Source organism: Dromaius novaehollandiae, chromosome 6 (assembly GCF_036370855.1).
Source record: "Dromaius novaehollandiae isolate bDroNov1 chromosome 6, bDroNov1.hap1, whole genome shotgun sequence".
NCBI lineage: Eukaryota > Metazoa > Chordata > Aves > Casuariiformes > Dromaiidae > Dromaius > Dromaius novaehollandiae.
Window position 1 is genome coordinate 34,794,570 of NC_088103.1, and position 26,800 is coordinate 34,821,369.

The following is a 26,800-nucleotide window of genomic DNA, read 5'->3' on the forward strand; positions in this document are numbered from 1 at the left end:
AAAAACATCCTTCTTTTTGACATACTGGGGTTTAGATTCTGTCTCCTGAGGTAAGCTAGGCTCTGATTAACTGTCTTGCCTGACTGCCAACAGCAGGTGAGACAGAGTTATACAGTCATGGGCATCTGGCACAAGGGTATGTTTTGGACATGTTAAATGTAACTTTAAATGGTCCTGTTTTTATCGTCCCTATTATTAGCTTCATCTAAGCCTACAAACAGAGCCAATATGACAAGAAAAGAAACAAGACTGGATTAAGTCTACCATTTTGCAGTTTGGTCTGGCATCAAACTGCATCGTCATCCCTTTCCAGCTGTCTTAAGTGTCTACACAGACCCAGAATGGCCTCGCATAGGGGCATTTAAGATCAGCTTATTTGGAAATACAATCAGAACCATGGGCTAGGATTGTCACGTAGGCATAACACAGATCAAGTTATGTGGAGCTTTAGCTAGTCATGTTGAAAATTTATTTTTTATTTGTACAATAATTCCAAGCAGCTGGGTTGGGCCTGAGAATGTGTCACAATTGAAGTGATGGGGTGAGGCACTGCCTTGAAAACTGACAGAGAAGTAACTGATTGGATAGAAGAGCTTGGTTTTATCATAAACCAAGTCTTCCTGTCATGGAAGATTAATACTGCTCTCGATGGAAAATGGGTAAGAATTTATTGCAACAAACAAGCAAAAGCTCTTGACGTATTAGCATGTTCACATTTTCTCACGAAGAGCCTGCTCACTAGCCAAGGCCAGGCAGCTGGTTAGTACTGCCACCTGACCACCAGAGGGGGTTCAACAGTTAGACTAGAGCTCTGCTCTAGCGTTCAGTGATGATAAAACGTCCTGTTGATTTTGACTGAAGTCTTTGGGGGTTTTCTTTCCTCCCCTCCCCCCATTTTTTTTGAGAAAGTGCACACTGGTTATTTCCTATTTGACCTTTCACCAAATTTCAACTCTTCCAGCCGATGACATCAAAATCTGTTATCAGCGACCAGAACACTGCAACAGTCTTCCTGAAACCCAGCAGAGAAAGACAGACTGACCTGGAAATTGTGCTCTTTACAGCTAGTAACTGTATGTAGATGGAAAGCTTCACAGAGAACAAGGGGCTCTGTAAAGCAGTTGCTATTCTTTCCCTGTTCAGTAGGAAAAGGATGGCTTTGAGGACTAAGGACTCTGCAAAGTCATTTCTGTGACTCTCTCAGTTCTTGATTTTTCTCTGCCGTAACTCCTCCTATTGACTGGAAGAACTTCCCACCGTCTCATGAAGCACTCTGAGGAATTCAGCAGTGTGGTAGTACTATAATATTATAGTATAGGGATATAAGCAGATTTAAGATTATATGCCTTGTATTTCAGGCAGACATTTATTCTGTACTATAGCGTGTTCTAGCCCATGAACAGCTGCACTCCAGCAGCAAGTGATCCCTGCTGTCACATTCTGCCCATTGAATTGAAAGAAACTCTGTAGCGCTTCATGAGGGTAATTAGTACACATGCAAGTCAAGCAAAAGCTACCACTACGGCAATAAAACACAATGCACATGAGGGACAGGGATAATTTGGAAGCCACATACAGTATGTCTTTCATACAGACAAAATCCCTTCTTGTACAGAACCACCTGAGCTCTATGCTCAGTTAAAACCTACAGAGAATATCCTATTGATATAAATTTTATTGTTGACTTAACAGAGACAAAGATTTCACCTTTCTATACTGTCACTTCTGTGACAACTCCCCTGTAGAAACTGAGCTAGTAAGGTTTACTATTTATCCACAGTCCAAAGCAACAGCTGCCAGGTGCTAATCTACACTTCATTACATTTGGTTCTTCCTAAAATCTAAGTATTCCCAAAAGATGTAGATCCAAGAGAATGGCAGCTCATTTCATATCCGAGACATTTGTTTTCCTGCTGGCTATGCCTCCTATCCCTCTTCTCACACTCACAGGAAGATGCTCCTGCACTCCTGCTTTTAGCTACACTGATTAGCTACACCAGCAACTTAGCCCTGAGTTCAGGGGGAAGGACAAGAATCGTATCTAATCCAGCAGCAGGAAGAGAAATTGTGATGAATGTCAGCACCAGCTCATCAGGGACCTGATCACACTGCTACTTACGCCTTGGTTTTCGACAGTCTTCCTTAATCACATCAAGGGTCACTTTAAGCAGCTCCTTATCATGGTCAGTCACCTGGAAGAAGCAAAAGAAAATGGCAGTTTTTAGCAGTCTATTTCACAGTAGACAGCAGGAGTATTAAAAAGGAATCTGAAGCCATGGTGTATTCTAAACTAACACTGTCATAACTACAGTCTGCATGCTTCGCTGCCTCCAAGATTAATAACCAATGTTAAATCTTTAGTTATTTTTCAGTAACTTTAGCAGCATTCATAAGTTAGGTGAAGAACATGATATATAAGAATTGATCCCAAAGGAGGGCAACAGACTCAGTAGAACACCAAGTTTCAACCTACCCCTGATAAAAAGAACTATCCCAAGTCCCAGACTTCAGTGTATCCTGCTGTGTCAGTGCACAGTTTGGCAACTTAATGAACACAGGCTGTGCCTGGAATAGCAGCAGTGATGGAGACTGGTGCTGAGTTACACAAAAACCAACTCAGTGGGTGATGTAGCAGTAAAAGTAAATGCGAAGAAAGCAGCAGATAAGCCTTCTGAATAAACAGAGAGCATCTGGAGGTCCAGCTTTCCCTTCTGAAATGTTTCTACTGTTTCTAAGACCATGAAATATAGTCATACCACAGAACAGGTTTGCAATCACAGCTCAGTTCCTTACATGATATAAGTCCTTGGAGCTACTGGGTTTCTGGAAAACCACCCCTTTTTCTTGTAGCATCCTTACTGCTTCCTTAAAAACACTGTGAATCCGTTTGGAGCTCAGGTCACTTTTTGACTCCACCTGCATGGCAAAAAAGGAATGAATTAGGTGGTGAGAAACCTCAGCCCTACTAGAGTTGACAGCAAAAACTCCAGTTGGTTTCAAGAGGGAGAGGAACTCAGGTGATTTTGTTAAAACATTTTTCTTCATTTAGTAATTCATAAATCATATCTGTTGTATATAAGCTAACCAACACCTCAGGCTTTAAAGAAATACCAGAAGCTTGTTGTTCCTTAACAATAGCAAGATCTCCTAACTGCCTTCCTTGTATAGAGAGCAGCTACTTGATTAAGTACTGAGAACTCCCTTCTTTTGGAATAGGGTTGTAGAGGGGATATGGGAGGAAGATAAGAAAAATCAGTGCTTTCTAAGATGACATTCAAGAGGAATTCAAGCGCTGGGGACTGGATCTTGATCTCTTCATTTGAAACTGAGGCACTGTTCAAGGACAGAAGGGAACTGGTAAGAACATTTTGGGTAAGAACAATATTTTTTCTGTCTTTCATTTTACTCACATTCTGGTCATGCTCTCAAGAATGTCTCCATAGCAGAAAAGAAAAGGCAAAGGATAAAGAGCAAGCAAGAAACGAAGACAGGTATACAAGAAGATCCTTGGGAAAAGATAATAGTGAAACAAAGGAATAAGCTTTGAGGGCAGGTGGGAAGCAAGAGCCTCTTGTGGGAGAACAGTTTGTCTGGAAGTCCAGAACCAAGAAGGGGATTTAGAACAAAGGGTTCTGTGTTTGGGATACAGCTAACACTAAGAAACAGTAACAGAGGGAAGGAAGGAAGAAAGAAAAAGAAAAAGCTGGGTTTGTTTGAAAGTAGAGCAGAGCTAAGAATGTAGTAGAATGTGGTGGAATGATAGCTAGTGAAGTGAAGGAAATAAAGGCTCAGCTGTGGAGAGGAGAACGTATAGTAGATAAGAACAAGACTATGACCTGTTCTTTAAAAATCTTTTTAAAATCTCTCTGTCCTATGTTCTTCAGCCTCCATTAATTGAAGCAGACTGCTTCAATTCCCCAATTGTTGCTTCCTCATCTACTGAGAGCACATTGTGCTCACTGTGGTTTTCTTTGAGAACAGAGCCAAACTGCTTCCCAGAAACCAACACATGATGGATTGAACAAGACCACACCAGAGCAACCAAAGCAAGACTTGCCAAACCATTATTTCAACCACCACCATAAATGCTCCCATCTTGTCCTGAACAAAGCTAGCAGACTTCACAGATCCTGCTTCACTCACTAAATGTACTCACGGAAACCTTGGGAGTAAAACAGGCAAATACCATGCACCAGAATGAATTCACACGGACACTTGATAAGAAACAGACACTAAGTTAGTGATGGAAGAACATCTTTTTGCAGAATATCAGTGCCATCCATTTGCAAGTCTCTAGTGAAACTCGGACTACTTCCAAGCCTGGGAACTGATGTGCCTAACTGGGAATAGTTAAAATCATAGATTCAATAGGGATATTGGCTTTAGCATACCTCACAAATCTCTCCATCCTTTTCCTCCAGCTAATCCTCAGTGTTCCAACAGGCCACAGTCACACCTCCCTGCCTCTCTGTCCTACAACAGCTATCTTTTTCCTCTCAAATTGTCAGTGAAAATAATTGCCTAGTAGTTTAAGCTCATTAACACAGAACAACAGCTATTATTCTCAGTCTTTATTTATGCTGAAGTTTTCTCCTGTTCCAGACTGAAGGAGGATAGACAGAAGTTTGTCTGCCCCCCTATGCACCACAGCTATGTCATTTTGGATAGTAATAGAGACTACTTCTAACTACAAACTTGACCTTACATCCTGACACTATTCCAGTCATAGTGGTAATAACACTATTGTATTTCTCTCCATAGTGCCTCTTCTGGCAGACTTTACAAACAATCATGAAATGTAGCAGGAAGGGTCTTGTAAGTGAAAAGAGAGAATATTGGCTCTCATGGAAAAGCATATTCTCATAGCCATACTTAAAATGAAGAGATTTTGCCCCCATCTCAAATGCAGGAATAAATCTTTAAGAATCTAAGAAACTGCTAGCAAAGCAACCACCTCAAGACTGATCAATTTTTAATGTGAAAGCAAACATTCGGGAGTACAAAAAGATAAAAATATCTCCAAAGCAGCACAATAATTATGCATTTTGGCTTAACACTGAGATCCCATCAGTAAAGGGAGATAATTAAAAACAGACTCTGCGTGAACTGACACACAGCTCAGCTTGGATGGATATTCAAACAGAATCACTAAGAACATACATCAAGAGATTGACAGAGAGAAAGCAGAAGGGTAGGCTCGAGATCGAGAAAATAAGTAAGCAGCTGCTACATATCAGCACCCTCTCATACATGCTGCAGAGTCCATGGGAAGAAGCTCCACAGCAGAAGGACTGTTCCCAAAGAACAGATGAGGTCTCCTGACCTCTTCAGGGGCTTTGATTTTACCCTGCAATGATGGAAAAAGCACTCTAGAACACGGTCTCTCCTCTGCATCCCTCTGGGAAGAGCAACAGTTTAGGAGTTTCTTCACAAACATTCTAAAATCATATAATCTGTTCTTTTAGTCTATCTAAAATATCTCCAGCCTCTTATCCCACAACTTCCCCCAAACTTCTCTATTTCCTAAAAACCAGTAGTACGTCTCTGAAATACTTTATCACTTGCTCTTTTGCTGAACCAACTCTGATTTCTCCTGGACTTGAAATAACCTCTTAGAGCCAGTATACACTAATGCTGTGATTTTGTCTGTCAAGCAGAGATCTAGAGGAGACTGGACAAGCTCAAAGTAAAGAGAAACATTAAAGGCTATTAAAAACACATACTATTTCTGGCCTAAAGTTCATGGTGACTACTGTATTTATGGGGCTATGCAAAAGCAGAAAGAAGAAATCTGGGACCATGAAATCTTATGTGATTTCATATCCCTGCTTTTATTCCAGGAGGAGAATGAAAAATGCTTGCATTTCAGGAGTAATAAAGATGTGCCGTAGCTGCAGATGTAATTAATTCTGAGTCACAGTTTATTAACCATTATTTTACTTTTATGAAGCTGTTTGTCTGAGAAATTTAAAACATTTGCAAGTATTAAGTGGTTTAACTATTGATCCAAAGCACTAGCAAGAGCATTGATCCCTTTGATCTTTGAATTTTGGATTTACCCCTCACAAATTTCACATCTTTCCTTTTAAAGTGCCTCCCTTTGGTATTCCTCTGTTTCACAGTGTGTAATTTCACATGCCCTGAAGTGCTGATAACATGGGCTATTATATAATGATTTATATATAAATTATATATTTTATATATATTATATAATTTATTATATTATATAATGATTTTACCACCACCATCACCTTCCCACCTATGGCCAGCCATGGACTTTGCAGCAAAGCCAAAAGAAAAATCCATGTCTACAGAATTAAGTTGGTATTTTAATCACTATCTTCCAACTGATGGTCCTCATACTGCTTAGCGGGCCGGTACCATGCACACAGTAACTCTCAGGTCTTTAAAACAATACAAATTCCCTGCACAGTCAATAATAGGTCAAAGAATGAAGTGATACAGGAACCAGTCTCTCCCTCCAAAATGCTGAAAGTATGTAACCTTTGGCTCAATATGAACTGCAACACACCCAGATGGTGTTAAAGTTTCCTGGTATCACCACACACAAGATGCCACTCATGGAAATCGCCTTTTCCAGTTTCTCATACAACTTTTTAAGCCTTGGCTTAGAGAAGTGGCAATTTTTGTAACAGTGATTCTGGACATGTCAGTCCTGAAGTCCTATTATAAGTTTTGCAATATATACATATATGTATGTATATATGTAAGGCAGCAGTAGAGCTTGTTCAAGGGGCAGGAAGACAAGCATGTAGTGTTAATAATGTATTATGAACGATGCTGCGTTACACCTACAGGATAATGCACGGGCCCACATTCAAGCATGAATGACACTAAAACTCCCTGCTTTAGCTACGTGTCAGTGTTGACTTTGAGATAATATTCAAATCAAGAGAAGTACAAACAGTAGAGTCTGGAAAACACAATCCAAATCATGTGTCCAAGCTACTGACATGCACAAACCAGAATGGTGTTACTAAAACAGCACATACTGTAGTTTCAGCATGGAGCAAGTGCATAGAAACATTTAATCAAGGCTGGCTGGTTGCAAGTCATATTTATTCCAGTTTGGAAACTGGATGGATCAAGTTCACACACAGTTTTCTTTAAAAAGGAACAAGAGGCTTGTCCATCTGTCAGACATTATTGTCTAAGTCCAGCAAGCACACTTTTTCAGTTCACTAAGCACAATAGGACTTATCCCTGATTTCCTGCTTATAGTCTTCCTTGCAGTACCCATTGCTCCAATATCAAAAGCCATTTATTTATGGGATAAGGGAGAGGCTTGGGAATACAGTCCACTAGTTTTAAAAGTCCTAACTGATTTGTTAATCTTTATTTAAAAAAAAAACAAAAACAAAAACAAAAAACTTTCAATTCTTTTCCCCATTCTCTGTAGACTATAAAATTAAAAGTTCCCTGGTCCCTGCACCTGAACAGAGGACATGATATGAGTTCTACCACATATACCTGCTAGAGGGAGATTTATTCCAAAGATCCAGATGCATACACTACCGGGGACTCTTCACGACTGGAATTAGGTACTGTGCTACCAGGGCAGGAATGGAAGATGGGCAGGGCTCAGATGCAATGCTGAAAAGAAAGACAGAAATGCTGCCTACCTCAAACTATCTCAGCTATCTCCTCGCATCTTCAACCCCCTGCTTCACTCTGCTGCCAGTGACTCCATAGCAGCTCCTTTCCACGGAGGAAATATTCCATTGGGAGATATTCTCCCACTGTGAGGAACACTGTGCAAGTGCTTTAAAAGTTGGGAAAAAGGTGAAGAGGGTGTGCCACATCTCCTAGCATCACAGGGAAAGGAAGAGGGGAGCAAGAAAAGCATTTAACAGCAGCTGGAGCACTGGAATCAGGAAAAAATAGACCAATTATACATCAAAATAACCTAGCCTTTCACACGCAGGAAAAGTGCAAGGAGTAAACGAGTGTGTGTATTTTAGTGTGATTTGTAGTTTACAATTTGGTCCACTCATCTAGCTCCTACCTTGCCAAACTGGCATGAAATACTATCATTCTGTACTACCAGCACTGTTTACCCATTTGGTTTGAGGGGGATGCAAACCAGAAAACTATAGAGGGGAAAAGAAAGGAAGAGGGAGAGAAATCAGGTCTATCACACTTATTTTGGTGCACAAAACTGAGTACTTGACCCCTTGCCAAGACAGAGCAGGGAAACAATGACATGCACCTCCAGCGCATTACTAGGACCTCACCTTAAGGCATTCAGGTCATGTGACAACTGCAGGTTTTTTCTTATGCAAAGAGATATAAGCCACTTTGCAAAGATTTAATACCAAAGGGCAATAGCGAAAAACTGCAATTGCTTAATAAGCATCTATGTGCCCAAATTCCTGAGACATACTCACACCTCTGCATCAGAGTCAAGAGCAATAACTATTAACTATTATGGTAGCTCCTCAGGGCTGCTAACAATGCTGATGCTACATTATTTTTGTTGGGGTTTTGTGTTTCTCTGTTTGTTCTTCACCAGTTCCTATTTTAAATGGCTTTGCAAGTCATTCATCACGATCCTTCTATAACTGCTGAAACTTCAGAGATGGAAGTTTCCAGTATTAGTCACAATGACCACTACTTCCTTCAATGTAAAGTGGACTTTTAATACTGTTGCAACTGGTTTAGAAAATACCTTGTCTCACGTTTGATATTCTAATATCAAACTTTTCTGTCACAAACCAGAGTAGCTCCTGTCCTTGCTTAGATCCATTATTCCTTTAAAGCAAACAACAAAAATGCCTTTAGTGAAAATAAAAGAAACAGCAACCAGGAAGCAGCTATGAGTAGCAAGCAGTTCAATGAAGCCAGCAAGAACAGAGCTACTTTTCATCATTATTTTAATTCAGTTACAGGAGACTGTTTTTTTATTTGTTTGTTTTTTAAGAATTCAACAAACATCTGACATTAACATAATACAGCACATTTAACTTCACAATGTGTAGCAGAACCAGGCAGTGAAAATGACTGCCATGGATTTGTTTCGCTACAGAAAAATCCCAAAAAGTAAACAAGTGAGTCATACTTATAATACTCTGGTTTAATAGTTTGAGTTGCCATTGGTAACATGGTTAAAGCTGTAACTGTGTTGCTTTTGCAGAAATTTACCACTTCACAAGGCTTGAGAATCTGGCTTGCAAATTATCAAAATAACACGGAATAATATAAAACCATATTACAAAATGGCCTTTGTTCTATTCCTCATTCTGAAGTTAGTCAAGACAATGCTGTCTTATTGGAAAGCTTATTTCTTAACAGTTTGTTTACATGCAGTTCTGATTTCAATTAAATCCTACTTTCTGTTCCTTGTAATCATGGCCTTTCACAACTAGGGATGTCCAACAAGAAAAATGTGTAACAAAGCAGTTGTTCCTTCACTCATTATAATTTCCATTCTAAAGTCACATCTATATCAATATATTGAGCTTCAAATGAGAAATAAGTAGAGTGCCTCTACTCTCTTCTCCTGGTCAAATTCAGAATCTCAAACATCTGTCACAAACAATTCAAGTGCCTTAACGGGTCCTTCTTTTCTGATACTGCCACTATTTACAGAACTAGATAGTTAGTGCTTGCTGCAGGCTTTGTAAGGTTACTCAGCCCTAATACAAGGTTACCCTTAAAAACAGTTTTCTCATGGCTTTCTTCAGCCCAGTTTCAAATGTCTCAGGTGTTAAGGTTTCATAAGTCCTATAAATAACAAGCAGCAGTCTCTTTTATCAGGTCATTTATGCTTAAAAAAGTACAAGGCAATATTTTCTCCACTAAAAACTTGAAATAGTTGCATCCACTCACCTCCTGACAGCTGGGACTGGGTAGAGGCTGATGGGCCAGCGACACCAGAGTATCAATTGTTTCCAGCTCCTGTTGGTAAAAGGTTTGAATTCTGTTTTGTAGTAAGAAGCCTTTCACTTTCTCACACAGCATATTCGAGAAATCCAGGCACCCTGGGCCACTACAAGGATACACAGAACATGTCAAAAAGCAAGAAATACACTACTAACATTTTTTAAAACAGTTGCCTGAATTTAGCCTGGTTTTCAAATGTCAAAAGGCATTTTACTGTCCTTGAAGGATTTTACTCTAAACCTTTAATTAAAACAGACTTTTTTTATATGCATTGAACATCCAGCTGTTCCTCTTCAGTCCTTTTGTGTAACATTATTGGGATTTAAGATTCGCAGTCTCTGAAACCACACTGCATGTGTCAAACCTGCCAATGAACAACCAGTGACCCTTAAATGGAATACTGAAGCTGATGCTGGACTTAGTTTATTGAGGTTATGCCTTCATGACTGGAAGATGACAAGGGCTGCAGAGTCAAGAGCATTTTGATAGAATAGCTCCTTATCTTTACATGTAAAACAAAATCAAGCAAGGCCACTCCACCATCTAATTTGTTGACCACATCCCCAAACCCCAATTTACTGTACTAGATGTAAGAGGTCTGTACATGGTATTTTTGCTACCTTCCTATTACTCACTTTGCTCGAGTGTCATACTACTTTTCTCAAATTATGGGCAGGTATCTCATTTGTATGGATCATAACAGCACTGGAACAGGTTGCCCAGAGAGGCTGCGGAGCCTCCAAATTGGAGATACTCAAAAGCACCTGAATAGGGTCCTGGGCAACATGCTCTAAGTGACCCTGCTTGAGCAGAGGTGGGTGGACTAGATGATCTCCACGGGCCCCTTCAACCTCAACCATTTTGTCATTCTGTGATCAATTCTTTAGGAGAAAAAGCAGGCTGCTACTATATGTCTGTGCTCAGTCTAAATCAGTGGGGCCCTGTTCTACCTTTCCCCACAGGTATTACAATAATAAACAAACATTAATAAAATCCTACACTTTGCCCCAAGACCAGTCTGGATAACACATTTACCTCTGTGTCCCCTCTGGGCCTTGGAAAGGTTTATCGTAAACTTCTCTATAAAGACAGGGGAGCTCCAGCATTCTTGAAATCTGAACATCACACACAGGATCATCCACTTTATCTGGAACGGTGAAAAGAAAATATATACTTGGCCAGGGTTGCCACACCAACGTTTTAAGCTAGCATACCTGAGGCAGCACAGAAGAGTTTCACATGCCAGTATGAAATTGGCATATTTTGTTCTCTGTTGTTTAAAAAAACAAAACAAAAACAAACAAACCCCAACACACACACAGAGGCTACTCCCACTTTCACAGCTTATAAGGAGGTAAATGACTGTTGTGATGCACTGCAGGCTATGCTTTTGTCTGACAACTTATTTAACTGGAATTCAGGATCTCTATTTTACCTTTCAGCAGTCTTGGTACATTAGATGAAGTCAGAAGATGGTAAGGAGCTTTACTGGACCAATGTGAAAGCAATTTAGAGCTATTTAGATGGCTCTTCTTTGATGAAACAATGGTATTATTACCAGCCTTTGAATGGGTTATATATTCATAAAATTCCTATTCGGAGAGAAGGGTTGAATTCCCTCTCAGATTTTAGCTAGTGATGAAAAAGCTACAAACTTTTTATCTGATCTATGCAGGGTTTTTAAATGATGGGCTTCTTCACACCAAAGGAATTATTTCAGTATTGTCCCCAAAAGATTTAATAGAGGAAAACCACCTCTTACACAGTAACATAGATATTAAGAAGAAAAGTAGTTATGTAACCAGAAAGTTCCTAGGATACATATAACTGACTGCAGAAAATTGCTGCCCAAAGAGCTCTCAGCACCTGCAGAACTGTGCCTGAGCAACTTAAGGTGAGGAACTCTTCTCAGTCATTCTGTAGAGCCAAAGAGTTTAGGAGAACTCGGCCTTCATGGTACAACGTCATCATAAATCGTTGTCTGCCCATAGAAAGGATTATAGAGGCTGTGACAAACTAACTCTTTCTCCAAAGCAACTAACAGTCTTAATGAAATGTGACATAAAAGATCACCAATTCCCCTCCCAGGGATTTTGGCTGTTCTATTTCAACACACAGAAAACTGGCACTCTGCCAGGTACCCAATCCCAGTATCTGGATAACATTCTTGTATTCACTCTAGTTATCTTTTACAAGATTTCCAGGAAAGCCTCATTCACAGGCAGTCTATTCCTACAAACTAAATAACGTCTCATTAGAAAAATGAGATGCCAGAAAATAAAGTGGCAATTATTCATAAGTTACATACAGTTTGGGTCTTCTTGCAAATTCAGACAACCAAGTTATATATATCACAGGTCCATAACACTCACAAAAAGATGAGGCTTGAATTTCTCTTTGCTGTCTGTAGATTCGGATGTGACCTCTGACCCTGACAACATCCCCAATTTCCAGCTTGGTTTTCTCGCTCACCATTTCCTGGAGTTTCTTCATCTGTTCAAGCACATTAAGACTGCTGGGTGTACTTGGACAAGCTATAAGAAGCAGGAGAAAGGAGATCAGGCATTACGGCCAAAAGATCCATACCCTTGCATTTGTCCAAAAGCCTAAGGATCACGGTAATCATATTGCTAAAAATGGTTGAAGTTTAGGCAGCAAAACTTCTGAGTATCAATTTTAGTTTACAGTATTATATTTATTTAAATAGTTCACCTGGGAAAGGGGGAAAAGAGAGGAGATTTTGACTTATCATTCTGAAAATGTCCTAGATGGGTTGAAAATCAGAACATTTTTAACTGCAAATAGGAAAAGCTGATGTTGTCATGCTAGGAGGGAGGAGAGGGAAAAAAGCCAAGCTGAAAGTTTTGCATAAAAGAAAGATGAATCATCTGAGGTGGGGCCAAGGTATTCATGTGGTGCAATCTGGTGTCTACGCTAATGTGAACACAACTTGACAGAACTTCACATTTACGTAACACACCTTTGCAGGAGAGTAAACTCTTTGTAATTTACAACCTGATTAGTGATCCAAGCATCTATGAGCATGATTATAAGCTGGAAGAAAATTTGCCTTTACCTTCTGGGACTTGTTTTCTTTAGCAGATACAAATGAATTAATTTCCATTAATAAGATAGTGTCCATTTGGGCACTACCGATGTGCATGTAATTTAAGAACACAAACAGGAAAGAAGCATTCTGGGTTCTCATTCTATATTAAGCAGTATTTCCTGCAATTCCGGTTATGAATTTAAGTTCCTCATAAACAACTGGTTTGGTTGTGGGCCCCCACCACTTTTTTTGGAAAGCTGTGCCACAACATCACCTCTCTGAAAGTGAGATCTTCTAGATTCCAGTTACAGAGGAATTGTTCTTCTTAGGCTTAATGAGAGAAACTACAAGGTGACCAGGGAGCTCATCTTTCTTCTACAAGCAGCATGGTGGGCTTGCTGTCTTATACATAGTTCAGAGAAAAGACTAACCTTAAAAGAACTACTTAGAGCAATATATGTGTTATAAGCTTTGTCAAATGCAAGTTGGTTTGCGTGTATAAATGGGCTTGTTCCACAACCATCAGAGCATTTACCTTTTACATCAAGTTTTCCCCTCCCCATCCTATGCATGTGTCATACTAATACAGGCAGATGACACAAATAACATTTCTTTCAGTAGGGTTTGATAATCTCTGTATTGGAGTTCCCAAAATAATAGATGGGTTTTCAGGCAGGTCCAAGGTAGAAGTTATACTATACATTGATCTATGACAAGTCCTGAGGGAAAAGCAAGGAGAAAGACACCAGTGAGATGTTCTGTTATTCAGTGCAAGAAGTGATTCACTTCATATGTGCAACTTCTGCACGTTTAGAACAGTCCAAATCATAAAAGACCGCTGATATTCCCACTGTGTTTAAGCTACATTCAAGGTCATCACTGACAACACACGCATGAACAGAAGGGGAATATAAATGCAAACAAACAACAGAAGAGGCATCCTGAAACCACTGTATCACAAGGGTGAAGAATGAGACCAGGTTGCTGGTTAATGGATTGATTTCAGAAACAGCAGCTGTGGCGTGTGGCAAATTTCCAGAGTAGTTCTTCACTAGATGAAGTCACAAAAAGGACCGTAACAAGAGGATTCTCTGAACAATTTCACAGCATGGAATTGAAATATTATGTTATCCAGATAAGAAAATGCATGACAGGTCAAAACATGGTGTTTTTACTGGGACCACCATCGGCAACAGCACAAAGAAAGTAATACGAGGCTCCCAAAATGGCCCAAGATGTAGGATGTGATGGTATTTAAGAAAACAACAACAAAAAGCCCAACAAACTGTGATTTTAATTTGCTTCTCTGTGAGTTTGATTGTTTACTAAGTTATTTAAGTAAGACACAAAGGAAAAATGTACAGTCAAAAGCACAATTATGTATTTGATAAGCTACCTGATAAAGGTCTTTCTGCTCCCATGGGATTTTTCCAGCAGACACAATTTATAACACCAGTGCTATCATCCACTGTAAAAGAATTGCAAGAATAAGTGGGATTAAGAAAGCAGGTGATGAAGTTCCAAAAAATAAAAACAGATAGGTATTTAGGGAAATGGTTGCCAAAGACATCTCAATTCATCCAGTTAGAAAGGGAAAGCAAGTGCTCAACTCCTACTTCTGCTTTTGAAATAATTTCCCCAGTTGTTTCAATTGCTGAAGTAGCTCAGCACCAGAAATCATGATTATGTGCCTTAGAGGTCAGTGAAGTAATAGGCATCTCTTAACAAAAAGAAAAAAAAAATTCAAGCACTGATTTAAATTATGAGGTTTTAGTACATTCATCCCAAGAAAGGAAATATTAGGGATGAAAGGGTTCTCATCTCATTGACAGGGTTATAAGAGCAATTAGTGATGAAAGCTGTAGACAGACAAATTAAAATAGGAAACCAAGTATAAAACTGAACAGCCAGAGCAATTTACCATTGGAACAATCTATTAACAATTTCCTGTTTCTCCATGTCTTCAAATCAAGATTAGATACTTCCCTGCAACAAGTTTTAAATTGAGTATAAAAATCAGAGGGAGAGCAGGACGGCAGGAGAGAAAATGAGGTCTGCTAACTGGTAAATTTGGCTTTTATTATGTAGGAAATTTGCTTAAGTAACCCAGTGGCCCATTCTGACCTTAAAATCTCTTAACAGTATGAAACACATCAAGATAAATTTCTCCCTCACACAGGAACATTACAGTAAAAGAACACCACTAATATTGTGCACAGAGTCTGCTGGCAGTTCCTGTATGTTGCAGAGAGCAAAGGCAGCTCCTCCAGCCAGGAAGGGACAGAGGACAAGATGCTTGTGGTTCTGCCCTAGGCCAGGGATTTCCAACTCAAAGTATATGTACCACTGGTGGCATGCAAGCCACTTCTGCCACTGAAAAAAGCTCAACACCATCTCCTGAGCACAGAAGCTGTCTGGCTTTTCCTGTTTTGCTAGTACCAAGCAAAATAAATTTTGTACTGTCAATGACAAAGCAGAAAAAGACAAAAAAAAGCTAAAGAACACAAAAAAGCCAGAGAAATCAATTGTTCTACAGGTCACAAAAAGTCTGTATACAGGCAGCTTGTCCAACAAACACCCTCTAAATAAAATATTTCACAAAGAAAAAGGCACTAAACGCCTGTCACAACACGGCAAAGATCACATTTCAGGTCCAGCTACCACTCCATGCATCTTGCTTCTTGAATGTAACCATCTCCAGCACTGAGCTTTCCCATGGGGGAACCTGCAATTTTCCTCTGCCTCATAAACCAGATCCTGGACTACAAAAGCATCCGTGTTTACCATGAAGGCCCTGACTGGTACCTGCAGTTGCTTCCTCTGGGAACCATAGCATCAAAGCAAAAAGCTTTTGCATTGTCTCACATATTTTGAAACAATCTCCCTATTTGGGGGATCCAATTTCAAGTCATTGTCTTGCCTTCCTGTTTCCCAGCAGCCTAGCTGCACTAGTCTGGAATAGGCACTTTTCTAATAACTAAGATACAGCATTTATAAGATGCACACAATTCCAAATTCCATCACTAAAAGCATGCTTGCCCCATTGCTGTCCCGCTTTTGAGGTGCTGTGCCTGCAGCTTTAATTCTGCACAGGAGTTGCTGTTTTAGAACAAGATAATGATCTAGCTGATAGGATTTCCTCTCTTCAGTAGAGAAAAAAAAGCAGCTGTTTTAGTAGGAGGAAGAGCCCCCATACGTCATGCCAAAACATTAATGCAAGCCAGCCATAGCAGTAAGAATCAGGGTAGATGACGTTTCACTATATTACTGCAGCATCTGGATGATCCAGCTTGAAAATGCCTCCGTTGCACCAAATGCAACAGATATACTTCATATGAAGGGCTTAGAAACAAAACAAACAAGACTGAAGGGTTTGGCCAGGCTCCTCACTGTCAATGTAACAGCAGGAAATGGAGTCCTAGAGACACTGTCCTATTCTTGACCATATAGAGAATCTGGTAGCTGAGCTAGGCTCTGAAAGTTTTCTCACTTCCCAGATAAAGGCTTTCAGCAAAAAGACAAGTAACTAGTGAAGCACTGATGAATGAAAACTTTTGCAATTGTATTCTAATTAGACAGGAGAATGCTAATCTATTTTAAGTGCACTCAAGTGGTCCACAAGCTGTTGAAAACTTCCTGTGCTGCCTTTTTGACTCCTTGTTTTTAAACTTTTTTTGACTTTCACCTTAATTTAAAGCCCTCTCAAAGCTACCCAGTAAATGAGATAATTGGGTTCATTTACTTCTTTATAACAAAAAGGCAAAGTTTCTTGTAGGCTCTGTGTGAGTTTACTGAGATTCCCGTGAGATTTTGTTTAAGGAGGCTGTTCGACATTTCAAAACAGCCTTGGAGTATAAAAGAAAACCAGACGAAAAATCATCTGGTTTTGTTAAGAAGAGAAAAAAGTCAGAAAGGTACACTGGCTAAAAATATGAGCTTGCTCAAAGCTAGGCTTTAATTAAATACCCTTCTCTTAACTTATTATAATAATAGCAACAAACAAATAATAAAATCAAAACTTTAAAACCTGGATTAGCCAAAGCTATTATTTTCTTTTATCTAGGAAAGACAGTGAATTCACTCTCTTCTACAATTACTGTTTCCTCACCAACTCTGGCTGTTTGGTTTTCCAGCACAAAGACCTAAGATACTCTTAAAATGAGAGGTGCGCATTCTCAAGTAGATAGATAGGAATGAGCGGAGGAGATAGTGGCAGTGATACAAAGATATTTCAGCTCTCTATCCATCAGACAAAAAGTACAGAGGGGGAATTGCTTTGTAAGTCACTTTTAAGCAGATGGAAGGTGAGCAAATACTGAACAGCATGTGGCACTAACTGATACAATGCCTGCTCTGTGACTCACCAACCAGATACTGTTAAACTGAGAGATGCAAGACCTTGCAAGCAGGAAACTGTCTAAGAAGCTACAGTTTTACGCTGGTGGAGTCAGCTCGCCTGAATTGGGAGGACAGGCTGGGGAGGAGCACCCTGGCAGGTAGCCTGAAAGCTCAAACCAGCAACTCCTGGAACAAAGAGGGGAGCTGCATGTAAGAGGACAGCAGGAAGCCAAACTCGCTGAGAGTTGTACTTAAAGGTTGGCTGATCTAACACTAAGGCCTTAATTCCACTAGTCTGCAGGTCTTTTTATTTCTGTTCCTCCATTTTTTACCCCAATCAAACATTTCCAACAAATCTACACCTAAACGAATGCTGAGACCAGCGTGGGAAACCCTTACCCACAGAAATTTTTTTTTTGCCTCAGTCGTTTTGATTCTCTCTCCCTCTGTTCTCATGAAGTGACAAGTATATTTGCATACTAGTGCAATAAAAGAATAATAGCTGATGTTCAATCTATGTTTCAACATTTCATTACATCATCAACTGTATTTCCACCTCTTAACTTAGGTGCTTGTTTCACCTGTGCTACTATAAATGCCAGAGGATCTCACACTTTAACATGTTTACTGCCAACTCATTATTGAGCATAATGGCAGGGCTATAAGGAACATCCAGAAATTAGACTACAAAAACAAATAAACAAAAAACAGAAAATGTCAGCTTTAAAGAAGTTGTAGGGATCTTTCTGTAGAGTGCAGGGGCAACTCTAAGCAGCACCCAATGCAGGGTGTGCTACATGCACTAGTAGTCCTTGCTACACTGCGGCAGTGATGAAGCTGCAGGTGTTGTGGGAGCAGGACCTGCCTATAAGTAGTTGACTGTATCTTCACAATATTTCTGTGCAGCAGGGAATTGCCTCTGCCTCCATTTTGTAAGTGGTACTACGGTGGTTGAGTCAGATTTGCTAAGGCACTTATGCCTCTAAATATAAACAAATCCTGCTATTAAAAACTGTCTCCAAGGTATGACAAAATATGTAAGTCAGAAGGGATTCCTACAGTTCAAAAAAGGAAAAAGTGACTTCTCATTTGTAGGCACCATTACATCCATTTATACACAACCAAAAAAAAGTTGCATATACATGAGAGGAAGACAGTGGAGTCCAGTGGCAAAGCAATAACCAAAATTAAGATTAGCTAGGAGACCCCAAAAGAATCATTTATTCAGCTTTAACCATTTGTTTCTCCACCTTTGAAGTGGAGATAAGCAGTAGTTTCCCTAATTTTGACAACTGATCTCAACTGTAGATGTACATTATGTAACAGGGTAAGGGCAGAGTTGTTTCAAGAACAATCAAATAAGGCAGTCTAAGTTCTAATGGTAACTAAGATTGGAAGGCTGATAAATGCAAGAATAAAGAAAGACTTTTCTTACCTCCATAATTATAAAAGGCATCTCGCTCTTTGGTTTGAACCACTATCCCAACAACATCTACCTGTCTTACTGGACGTCCATTATAAAAGAATATACCTAAACAAAGAACATAAGAATTAAGTATAACTACATATTCCTTACAAATAGCCTACCCTACATAGTCGCACCTGTCAGTATGCCTGCTCATATGAAAAATCCCCTGGACCTGTGAGGACTGGAAACACTTCGAGGAAGGAGTATCATTTCTACTTAGGATACCAAAGGCTTACTTTTGTTGAGTCTCAAATTTTATCATCCCTTTATTTTCTTGCACATTTTGATCTGCAAAGCAGTTCATTTGCTGTAGGTTTTAGCTTTATTTTTTTTTCCAATCATCATCAGGTTTAAGAGTAAATAATCAAATACAATGGAAGCAGTTCAGCCTTCTCACAATGAATTTTGGAGGCTCTGCCTTAATCAGGAACAGTTGCAAAGTAACATAATTCTGTCATTCATTACTAAAGGAATAGGGACCACTACGGAAAAAAACAAAACAAAACAAAACACCACCCAACACTCAGATTGTGGAGTACACTACAATCACCATGGACAGCATCCTGAATTTCAGTTCCAGAAATAACTCATTCTAAAAACATCCCTTCAAAGCTATTATTGTGCATCTATAAAGATGAGTTAGATAAGAATAACAGATGCAAAAATATGTCCAAGTAAGAGCAAGGAATCAGAGCCCAGTGGACTTCAATAGTATTGAGGCTGTCATATGCTGTAACCTCTTTCAATAAACAGAGCCGCAAAAGTTTTTAAACGAACACTGATGTAAATATTATATACTGAAGCCTCACCGTTCACTAGCAGGAGGATAGTAGAGCAGTAAGTTGCAGATATATCCTGGGCTGGCTAAACTTCAGTGAATGTATTTCTTCAGTTTTGGAATACTACTGCTTTACTGAAACAATGTCATCGGGGATGTTCAATAGCTAGCTTCTAAAAACTAGATAACTCAAAGGACTCAGAAGAGAACGTTTGGTTCAGTACACTGTGGCAAGTCTTACTCTTATAAAGGGAAAGAGAAACACTGCAGCAAGGGAGTCAGTAAAAACATTCTGTATTAAAAAAGTCAAAACGGAAAGCCAAAAATAACTTGTCCTACATATCTGGCAGCCTTAAGTGGGCCTGAAATTAACTTTCTGCACAAACGACAGACAAAAAAAAGTAAAGCTTCAAAAATCACAGGTGATCAGCCAGGCAGCTGTTATACAGAAGTTTTGCTGATAAAAGCCCACTGCAATGTTTTGAGGACGCATCTAGTGCTGTCACCTTGGAGCTAGCTATACTAATTGTGCAGTCACCAGTCAGGTCTTATGTTTAGCAGGTTTGTCCACTTTTTTCTCATTCCATTTACCAGGAGACAATAAACACTGCTATAGAAACTCTCAATGGAGATGCTTCCGGTGTATATAAACATTCATTAAACCTTTCAAAATCTTTGTAAAAGAAGGTCTGAGTCAGTTTCAGGGTAAATCTGCAGCGCAGAGCCTCCATGCTCTTCACTGGGACAACAAGCAACATAACAATAGCACCACAGAGTATATTATTACGTTCATTTCCCAGTTAGTAAACTGAGTTATAGTTTTGGCAAATGATGGGGACCAGAGAAAACTGGTTCTCTCTATCCCCTTCAATTTGTACACAACTCCACCCTCACTCTCCGAGAAACCTACCTGAATTCATTTGAAAGATGAAATTATGTTTATATGGTCTATTAAAAGTTGTCAAGCTAGACAACCTGGAAGTGGAAACAGGGAGCTCTTCTCCCCCCAGATTATCGCTTCAAATTACATTCACATTGCTAGCAACAAAAATATGCTAAACATTTGAAACCATTCATTGTCATGCGTGAGCGCATCCAGTCAAGCTCCTAGTAAATCAGTAAATACACATATATTAATACGCGGTGACCACAACAGGAAGACGTGGCAGCAATCTATCGCAAGTTCCAGTCATATCTTCACCAGAGTTGGCTGCCATTATTTTAATTTTTACTACCTCCTTTTATGCTATCTGGAGCTTCCCTTACTTGTTGATAAGCTGTCACAAAGCAGTGCTGCATGATAACTTTGAGAAAAGCTCATTTCCACGATGTAATTATATACTACAACTGAGTTTGACACCCACTCTCATTTCAAGGCCTCTAGGATAACACAATTGCTGTTTTTATCTGGGTGGTTTTCCAGCTTTCTTGACACCATTTATAGCAGGAGAGAAATTGGCCAGGTTTGCTGCTTTCCTCTGTGTTGTTCTAAGGGATTAGTCATTGTTGCATCAAATCCTAATGCTTAAAAAATGGAAAAAAAAAAGGCTTATTAGGTCATTCAGTCCATTTCCTCAGGGCAAGTGCAAGACTGTTCCATACAGTAAATTCCTGGCAATTTGTACAGCCAGGATATAAATAATCCCAGTGAAGGGGATCCCACCTTTTTCCTGGGGAGGCTGCTCCATGGTTTAGCAAATCTCATTCTAAGGATGCTTTTCCTGACATTCAGTCTGTATTTCTTTCCACTCCTAGTTGCAACTCTTTGTTTTGTACTCATTCATTCTTAATTACCATTACTTCATAACTGATTCACAGCCAATCATATACTTAGCTTCATCGGGTCTTTAACAAACCCATTAATGGTGGAGAACATTGCCAAAAAAGCCTACCTTCTTCCTTCCCCAAAATATGTCTTTTTTTGTTTTTCTATTGCATTATCATTTGTTGCCAATGAATAAGATATATTGAAAAAATGTCTGGTTAGGTATGAACACAAGATCAGGAGAAAGGAACAAAATTTAGGACATTTGTTCTATGAACTTTTGTTCATTTATGTAACTTTAGCAAGAGTGAACTTTAAAGTTTGGGTTTAAAACGGTATAGGATTGCAAATAAGCTTAGTTGTGCAAAACACCAGATGCACAGGAAGTGGGGAAAGCATGCATGCACCAATTATAAAGGCTGATATCTTGACATGACAGATACCACTTCCTTAAGATCATCTTAGAAAAAAGCCTAATGACAAAACTGAAAAAGTTCCTGAAGCAGAGCACAACTCACTTAAGCCAAACAGGAAAGAAAGCGAGAAGGAAAACTTAAGTAATTTACAGGTGAAAAAGGAAGCATATTAGCTGCTGTTCGTAGTTTTAATTCTTCTGCCATAGGCTTAAGCCTTCTCCTGAACGTGAAGGGTGAGTGAGTGAGTGTGCGCGCGCACTAACGCCCAAGTCCTGAGCTATAATCCTGTTCTGCTGACAATGAACCATTTTGTATTTTGTTCAAAAACAAATACAATAAAGCAGAAACAGTCTTAAAATCAAATACATTTGCTACACAATTACTACTGCAAGACTGCAAACTTTTAAAAAAGGCCTCTAGGTATTGCTTACTCTAGTACAAAGATCAACAATAGAATGGATCCTCATACTTGCAATGGATTAAAACAAAACAAAATAAAAAGCAAAGAACCCATCATGTTAAATGCCAGAGTAGTAAATATACTGGGCTTTGCACAGTTTATGAGGTCCCTAAGAACATAAGAATGGGTGTTAGGAGAGCAAAAAATAAACAAACAAAAAAAACCCCAAACCACCAAACAAAAAAAATTGTCCTTAGTTACTGGGAAAATAGAAGAATAGCACTGTCACTATCCCTGCTGTTAAAAGAAAATAAATATGAATACCAAACCTACAAGGCAGCGCATCTAAGTTACATTTTTTCATTCAAGGAGTCAAACAGAGGCACCTTGTCCTCATGGAGCGAGAGAAAAACTGCAACAAAAAAGAAAAAATCCAGAAAACTAAAACAAATCAAAAACATACACTCTACTTCGAATTGATCAGGAAAAGCAGCAGATGCTGAGTTTCTTAGGATTCCTCTCTGATAAGCTTGCATCCTGTCAGGCTCCAGTCTGGAGTATATGAATCCTTCTACAGGAGAAACCACACTGCGGTCTGTTTAGACTCTTCCTAGAGATAACAGCAGCTCGAGGCCAGACCCGTACTGCTTTAGACAATGTACACACATGGGTGAGACTGGCTGAAGACCAGCAGGAAACAGACTGTGAAGCATACAATTTCCAACAATGGTTAGGAAATAAAAGGTGTGGTATAAGATTCAGCACAGATGCCAGAATTGACAACAAGGTTGTTCCGATAGATGAAGGATTTCATATATCTATTATAGCTAGAAATTAAGCAGACAAAACCTCTCTTCTTATTATATATTAATATGCACAGGCAAAAGCAAAACATATACCCATCAATGCCCTCAATTATCAATATTATGCATTAAAAAGAAGAATGTTGTGGAGACAGCAGAAAACATAACATGTATGATCAGAAAGGACCAACACTTTGGAAATAACTTTATCAGAACAGCACTACCACACAGAGAAAGCATAACATTGCTTTAATGTACAACCAGCTGTCCATATTAAAGAAGAAAAGGCATCAGAACTAATACATTCATTCTTTTACCTATACTTCTTTGAACAAAGGATTCTTCTTTGAACTGTTAAAGATATTACTGCCACTTAGCTTAGGGTTATGGAAAACTACTTTATTGAGGTTCATGAAACACTCCAAAATCCCTGGATAAAGAGCTCAATATAAATCAACGATAATTCTGTGTGCATCATAACCAGCACATTTAAGTACATACCTGGCACTTGTTTAGATTCTCTCATTTCTCTTATATCTTTAATATAGAGCCTTGCAAATGCAGAAAATACAGGATCCAACCCCCAGAGCAGAGAAGGTATCTCTTCTTCATACTTCTTGGACTCTGACTGCATTCAAAACCTGTGAACACAGGAATACTTGGAATTATTGTCTACATAGGTAACATGTTTACATATGTTCCAGCTGAATTAAAAAGTAGCTTGTGATTTTACACAGTAGAGCTGATGAAGAGACTGTGTTCCCAAAATCTAGTTCTTCTTTGCCACATGAGCATATCTAATACAACATTACCTGTGCATCATCACCATGAAATACTCAAAATACCAACACTAACAATTTATTTGAAGTAATGAGATTCACCAGCAAGAGCTCTTGCCCAGCTCCTTTGAATGAAACAGAATTTTAGGCATTTCTCCTCTATGGACCCAGGAACAGAGAAATTCTTTAAGAATTTTTCTTTAAGAGAACAGGATTGTGGAATACCAGTTTGTTTCTTTCTACTTCATTTATTTTTTTCTTTTTTTTTTTCTCCTCCATAATATATTTTCCTCCTTGTTCACTCTCTGTGCTTTACTTGGGGGAAAAAGGCTTATTTTACAGACAACAAATGAAAGCATTCAGCCCTTGTCCATTTGGGGCATGCAGTTTCCAATAACTTTGTACTAGTTACTTTCCCCTTTTACATGTTCAGTTTTCCCTCTGTGTAATGCCTGCTATCTTACATCATCACCATAGCTAATTCTCTGCTGATGACAGAGCTGGTTTCAGAAAAAACAGTGCTCTATTGAAAAAGATTTGTCCTGCACACCTTGTAGGTATTTTGAGACTGAATATACCTTTTTATTATCTTCTCTATGGAGGACTAAATTGTTTCTGTAGAGCTTTCCAGGTCACCCTAGAATGGCAGGGCTAGCAACTTAGAGTTGTAGTCAAAGGTGGTAGCTAGACAGATTTTGAATACCGTAATAGGGCTGCAGGTTGAAAGCTACAGTCTCCTGAGAGGGAACAGCTCCCTGCTATAGGTCTCCACTGATCTCAGTACACAGCAAAACCCACTTTCTCATGCAGAGAACTCATGCCAGGAGGATTATGATAGCATCTTGCTACTTTGAGAAACAAAATCTCCTGGCTTCTGCTCAATTTCTTTCCTCATGCTTAGACTTTCATTTGCGATGGCGAATCACAATGTAGCACAACGTACTAGAAATGTTGCTGACCACTACTCTATTCTGTGTAGAGAGCTGCAGGAAACAATTATGTTTATCCCCAACATAGATATTCTTCATTTCTTCAGCAAAAGGTTAGTGATTGTTTGATCTTTCCTAGACTGATCATTTGTTTTGTGAGAAGTTGAAAGCATTTGATTGTTTCAGTCCCACCAGCCACTTCACCTTTAAGCAACAAACTCAGTATTTTTGTTTATAGTTGTATTCATGTTTCACCACTACAGGCAACTTTACCAAACCTACCCTTTTTGCACATGCAATGCCTACCCAAAAAATTCTCACTACCCTCTTCTCACTCAAATCTCCCCACAAAACACACTGCTGCTGCCACATTACAGACACTGCTCAGTTAAGTTTATGAAGTGAGTGTTAACTGTCTGACCATAATAATGTAAGGCTGCATTAGATGCCACATAGCAGTTCTTCATCTACTTTCTATAGCCTGTATCAAATTTAGACTGTAAACTTTCGCAAGCAGACACATGATTTCAACTTGTGTTTTACCTAGCACACTTGTGTTCATGACTGGTACTGGTTCCCCCCTTTCTGCTTGCAGTGTCTAGTACACACTGCTTTTACAGCTTCTATTAAAAGAGAGAGAGAGAGAGAGAGAGAGAGAGAGAGAGAGAGAGAGAGAGAGAGAGAGAGAGAGAGAGAGAGAGAGAGAGAGAGAGAGAGAGAAGAAATATATATATATTTATTTCTTCCTTTCTGCACCCCTTCCAACTTATTCGGCATGCTTAATACTAAATCTGCCATAGCTCAACATTGGGCTCGTGTCCAAGAGAAAAGCCTAAGATGATGCACTGAACTAACAAGCAAAACCATGAGAATTAAGAAAAATGTTAGACTTGTTGCCTGTGTTTCGCATGAACACCCATTCATCGGAGTAAAAAGCAAAAGTCACCCTTGCATACATGTACATCTCTGGGGGAATTAATGAAGCAGAACCACTGAAGATAAAAAGCCCTACATTTTAGCAGTTTTCTAAACAATTATGTTTGAAATGCCCAGATGTTAACAGATCAAGAGGACAAGCATTAACCAAAAGTCCCAGCAACACTTCTAGCTCATAGGAAAAGAAGCATCTCCCCATATATTTTACTGCAGCCTTCTTCTGAAGGAAGAAGGTCCCAGTATGCCTTGTTCTATTTTGACATTAATGCCCAAATGTGTAGCTCATATTCATGTTATGATGGATTTTTGCAGCAACGGCTCTTTCCTTCCATCTCAGAAAGTCTACTGGGAGTGAAATCTAAATTCTGGAGCTTCACTCTGGCTTACAGGACTTGTTACAGTTCTTTACAGGAGGAATTTACACCCATTACGTGAAACATGTAGAGCAGGTCTGAAGAATGCGAGTCTCCTACAGAAATGCAAAATTTTATCTTACAGATTTGGGCAAGATTACTTGATAAAAACCATACATAGCAGGCTGGGATAAATGAAACTGTACCATAGCCATTAACTTGCTTTCAGCAGTGGCTGACAGGCACACGAACAACAATCTGCAGAGAAGTTCTCCCATGCGCCTTCAAGGCCTTGGCAGCTGTCTTAACAACTGCCACCACCCAAAACCAAGCTTATTTACCTTCTTCCCTCTCAAGTGGTCCACTTGGTAGCCACATTTGAACAGCAACCCATTTAAAACCAAAAGCTTGCAGCCTGCTGGGGAGCAAACATATTTAGTGTCTTCTGTACTGTCTGCTCCACCACTCCCCGCCTTCCAGTTATAATTCCATTCTTCTGCTAGTGTGAACCTCTACAATAACTTTGTTCTGAATTTTGCCCTTAATATCAGCTTGTGGTGTTAACAGCAGTTGTCTCCTTTTTCTCCTGTAACAAAGGAAGATGTTAAGAGAAAGAAGCAACCCTTTCCAATGTACCTATTTTTCAATTAGTTTCCAAAGCTGTTTCATGTGAATTGATAGTATTAGAACACATAATCCTTATAAGGCAGATAAAAATGCTTCCAATCAATTTCTCTTCTTCTATAGAACGGTATATTCCCATAACTTTTTCTTAAACTGACACAGGAAGTCTCTCCATCCCAGACAGTATCCCAGGGGTTAATTAATTAGTGAGTCACCCTGGAGAAAGTGGAACTTTCCATTATGCTAGAAGTGTTTTCAG

The 26,800-nt window shown here is 39.3% G+C and overlaps 1 protein-coding gene across 8 annotated transcripts in view; it reads right to left on the reverse strand.

Annotated features, from left to right (window-relative positions):
- Positions 1-26,800, reverse strand: part of STN1 (STN1 subunit of CST complex) — a 46,801-nt gene that overhangs the window by 6,070 nt on the left and 13,931 nt on the right. For 6 of the 8 annotated variants that reach the window (XM_064514189.1, XM_064514185.1, XM_026117522.2 and 3 more), the window contains 8 exons: positions 23,422-23,561; positions 18,726-18,821; positions 14,349-14,420; positions 12,276-12,437; positions 10,939-11,050; positions 9,850-10,009; positions 2,794-2,916; positions 2,120-2,192 (listed from right to left, as the gene is read on the reverse strand). In XM_064514189.1, coding sequence (XP_064370259.1) covers positions 2,120-2,192; positions 2,794-2,916; positions 9,850-10,009; positions 10,939-11,050; positions 12,276-12,437; positions 14,349-14,420; positions 18,726-18,821; positions 23,422-23,554 — 931 coding nt within the window. In that variant the 5' untranslated portion in view covers positions 23,555-23,561. Of the gene's footprint in view, positions 1-2,119; positions 2,193-2,793; positions 2,917-9,849; positions 10,010-10,938; positions 11,051-12,275; positions 12,438-14,348; positions 14,421-18,725; positions 18,822-23,421; positions 23,562-26,258; positions 26,504-26,800 lie in introns of all 8 variants that reach the window. The other 2 variants (XM_064514186.1, XM_064514188.1) reach the window with 1 other exon arrangement.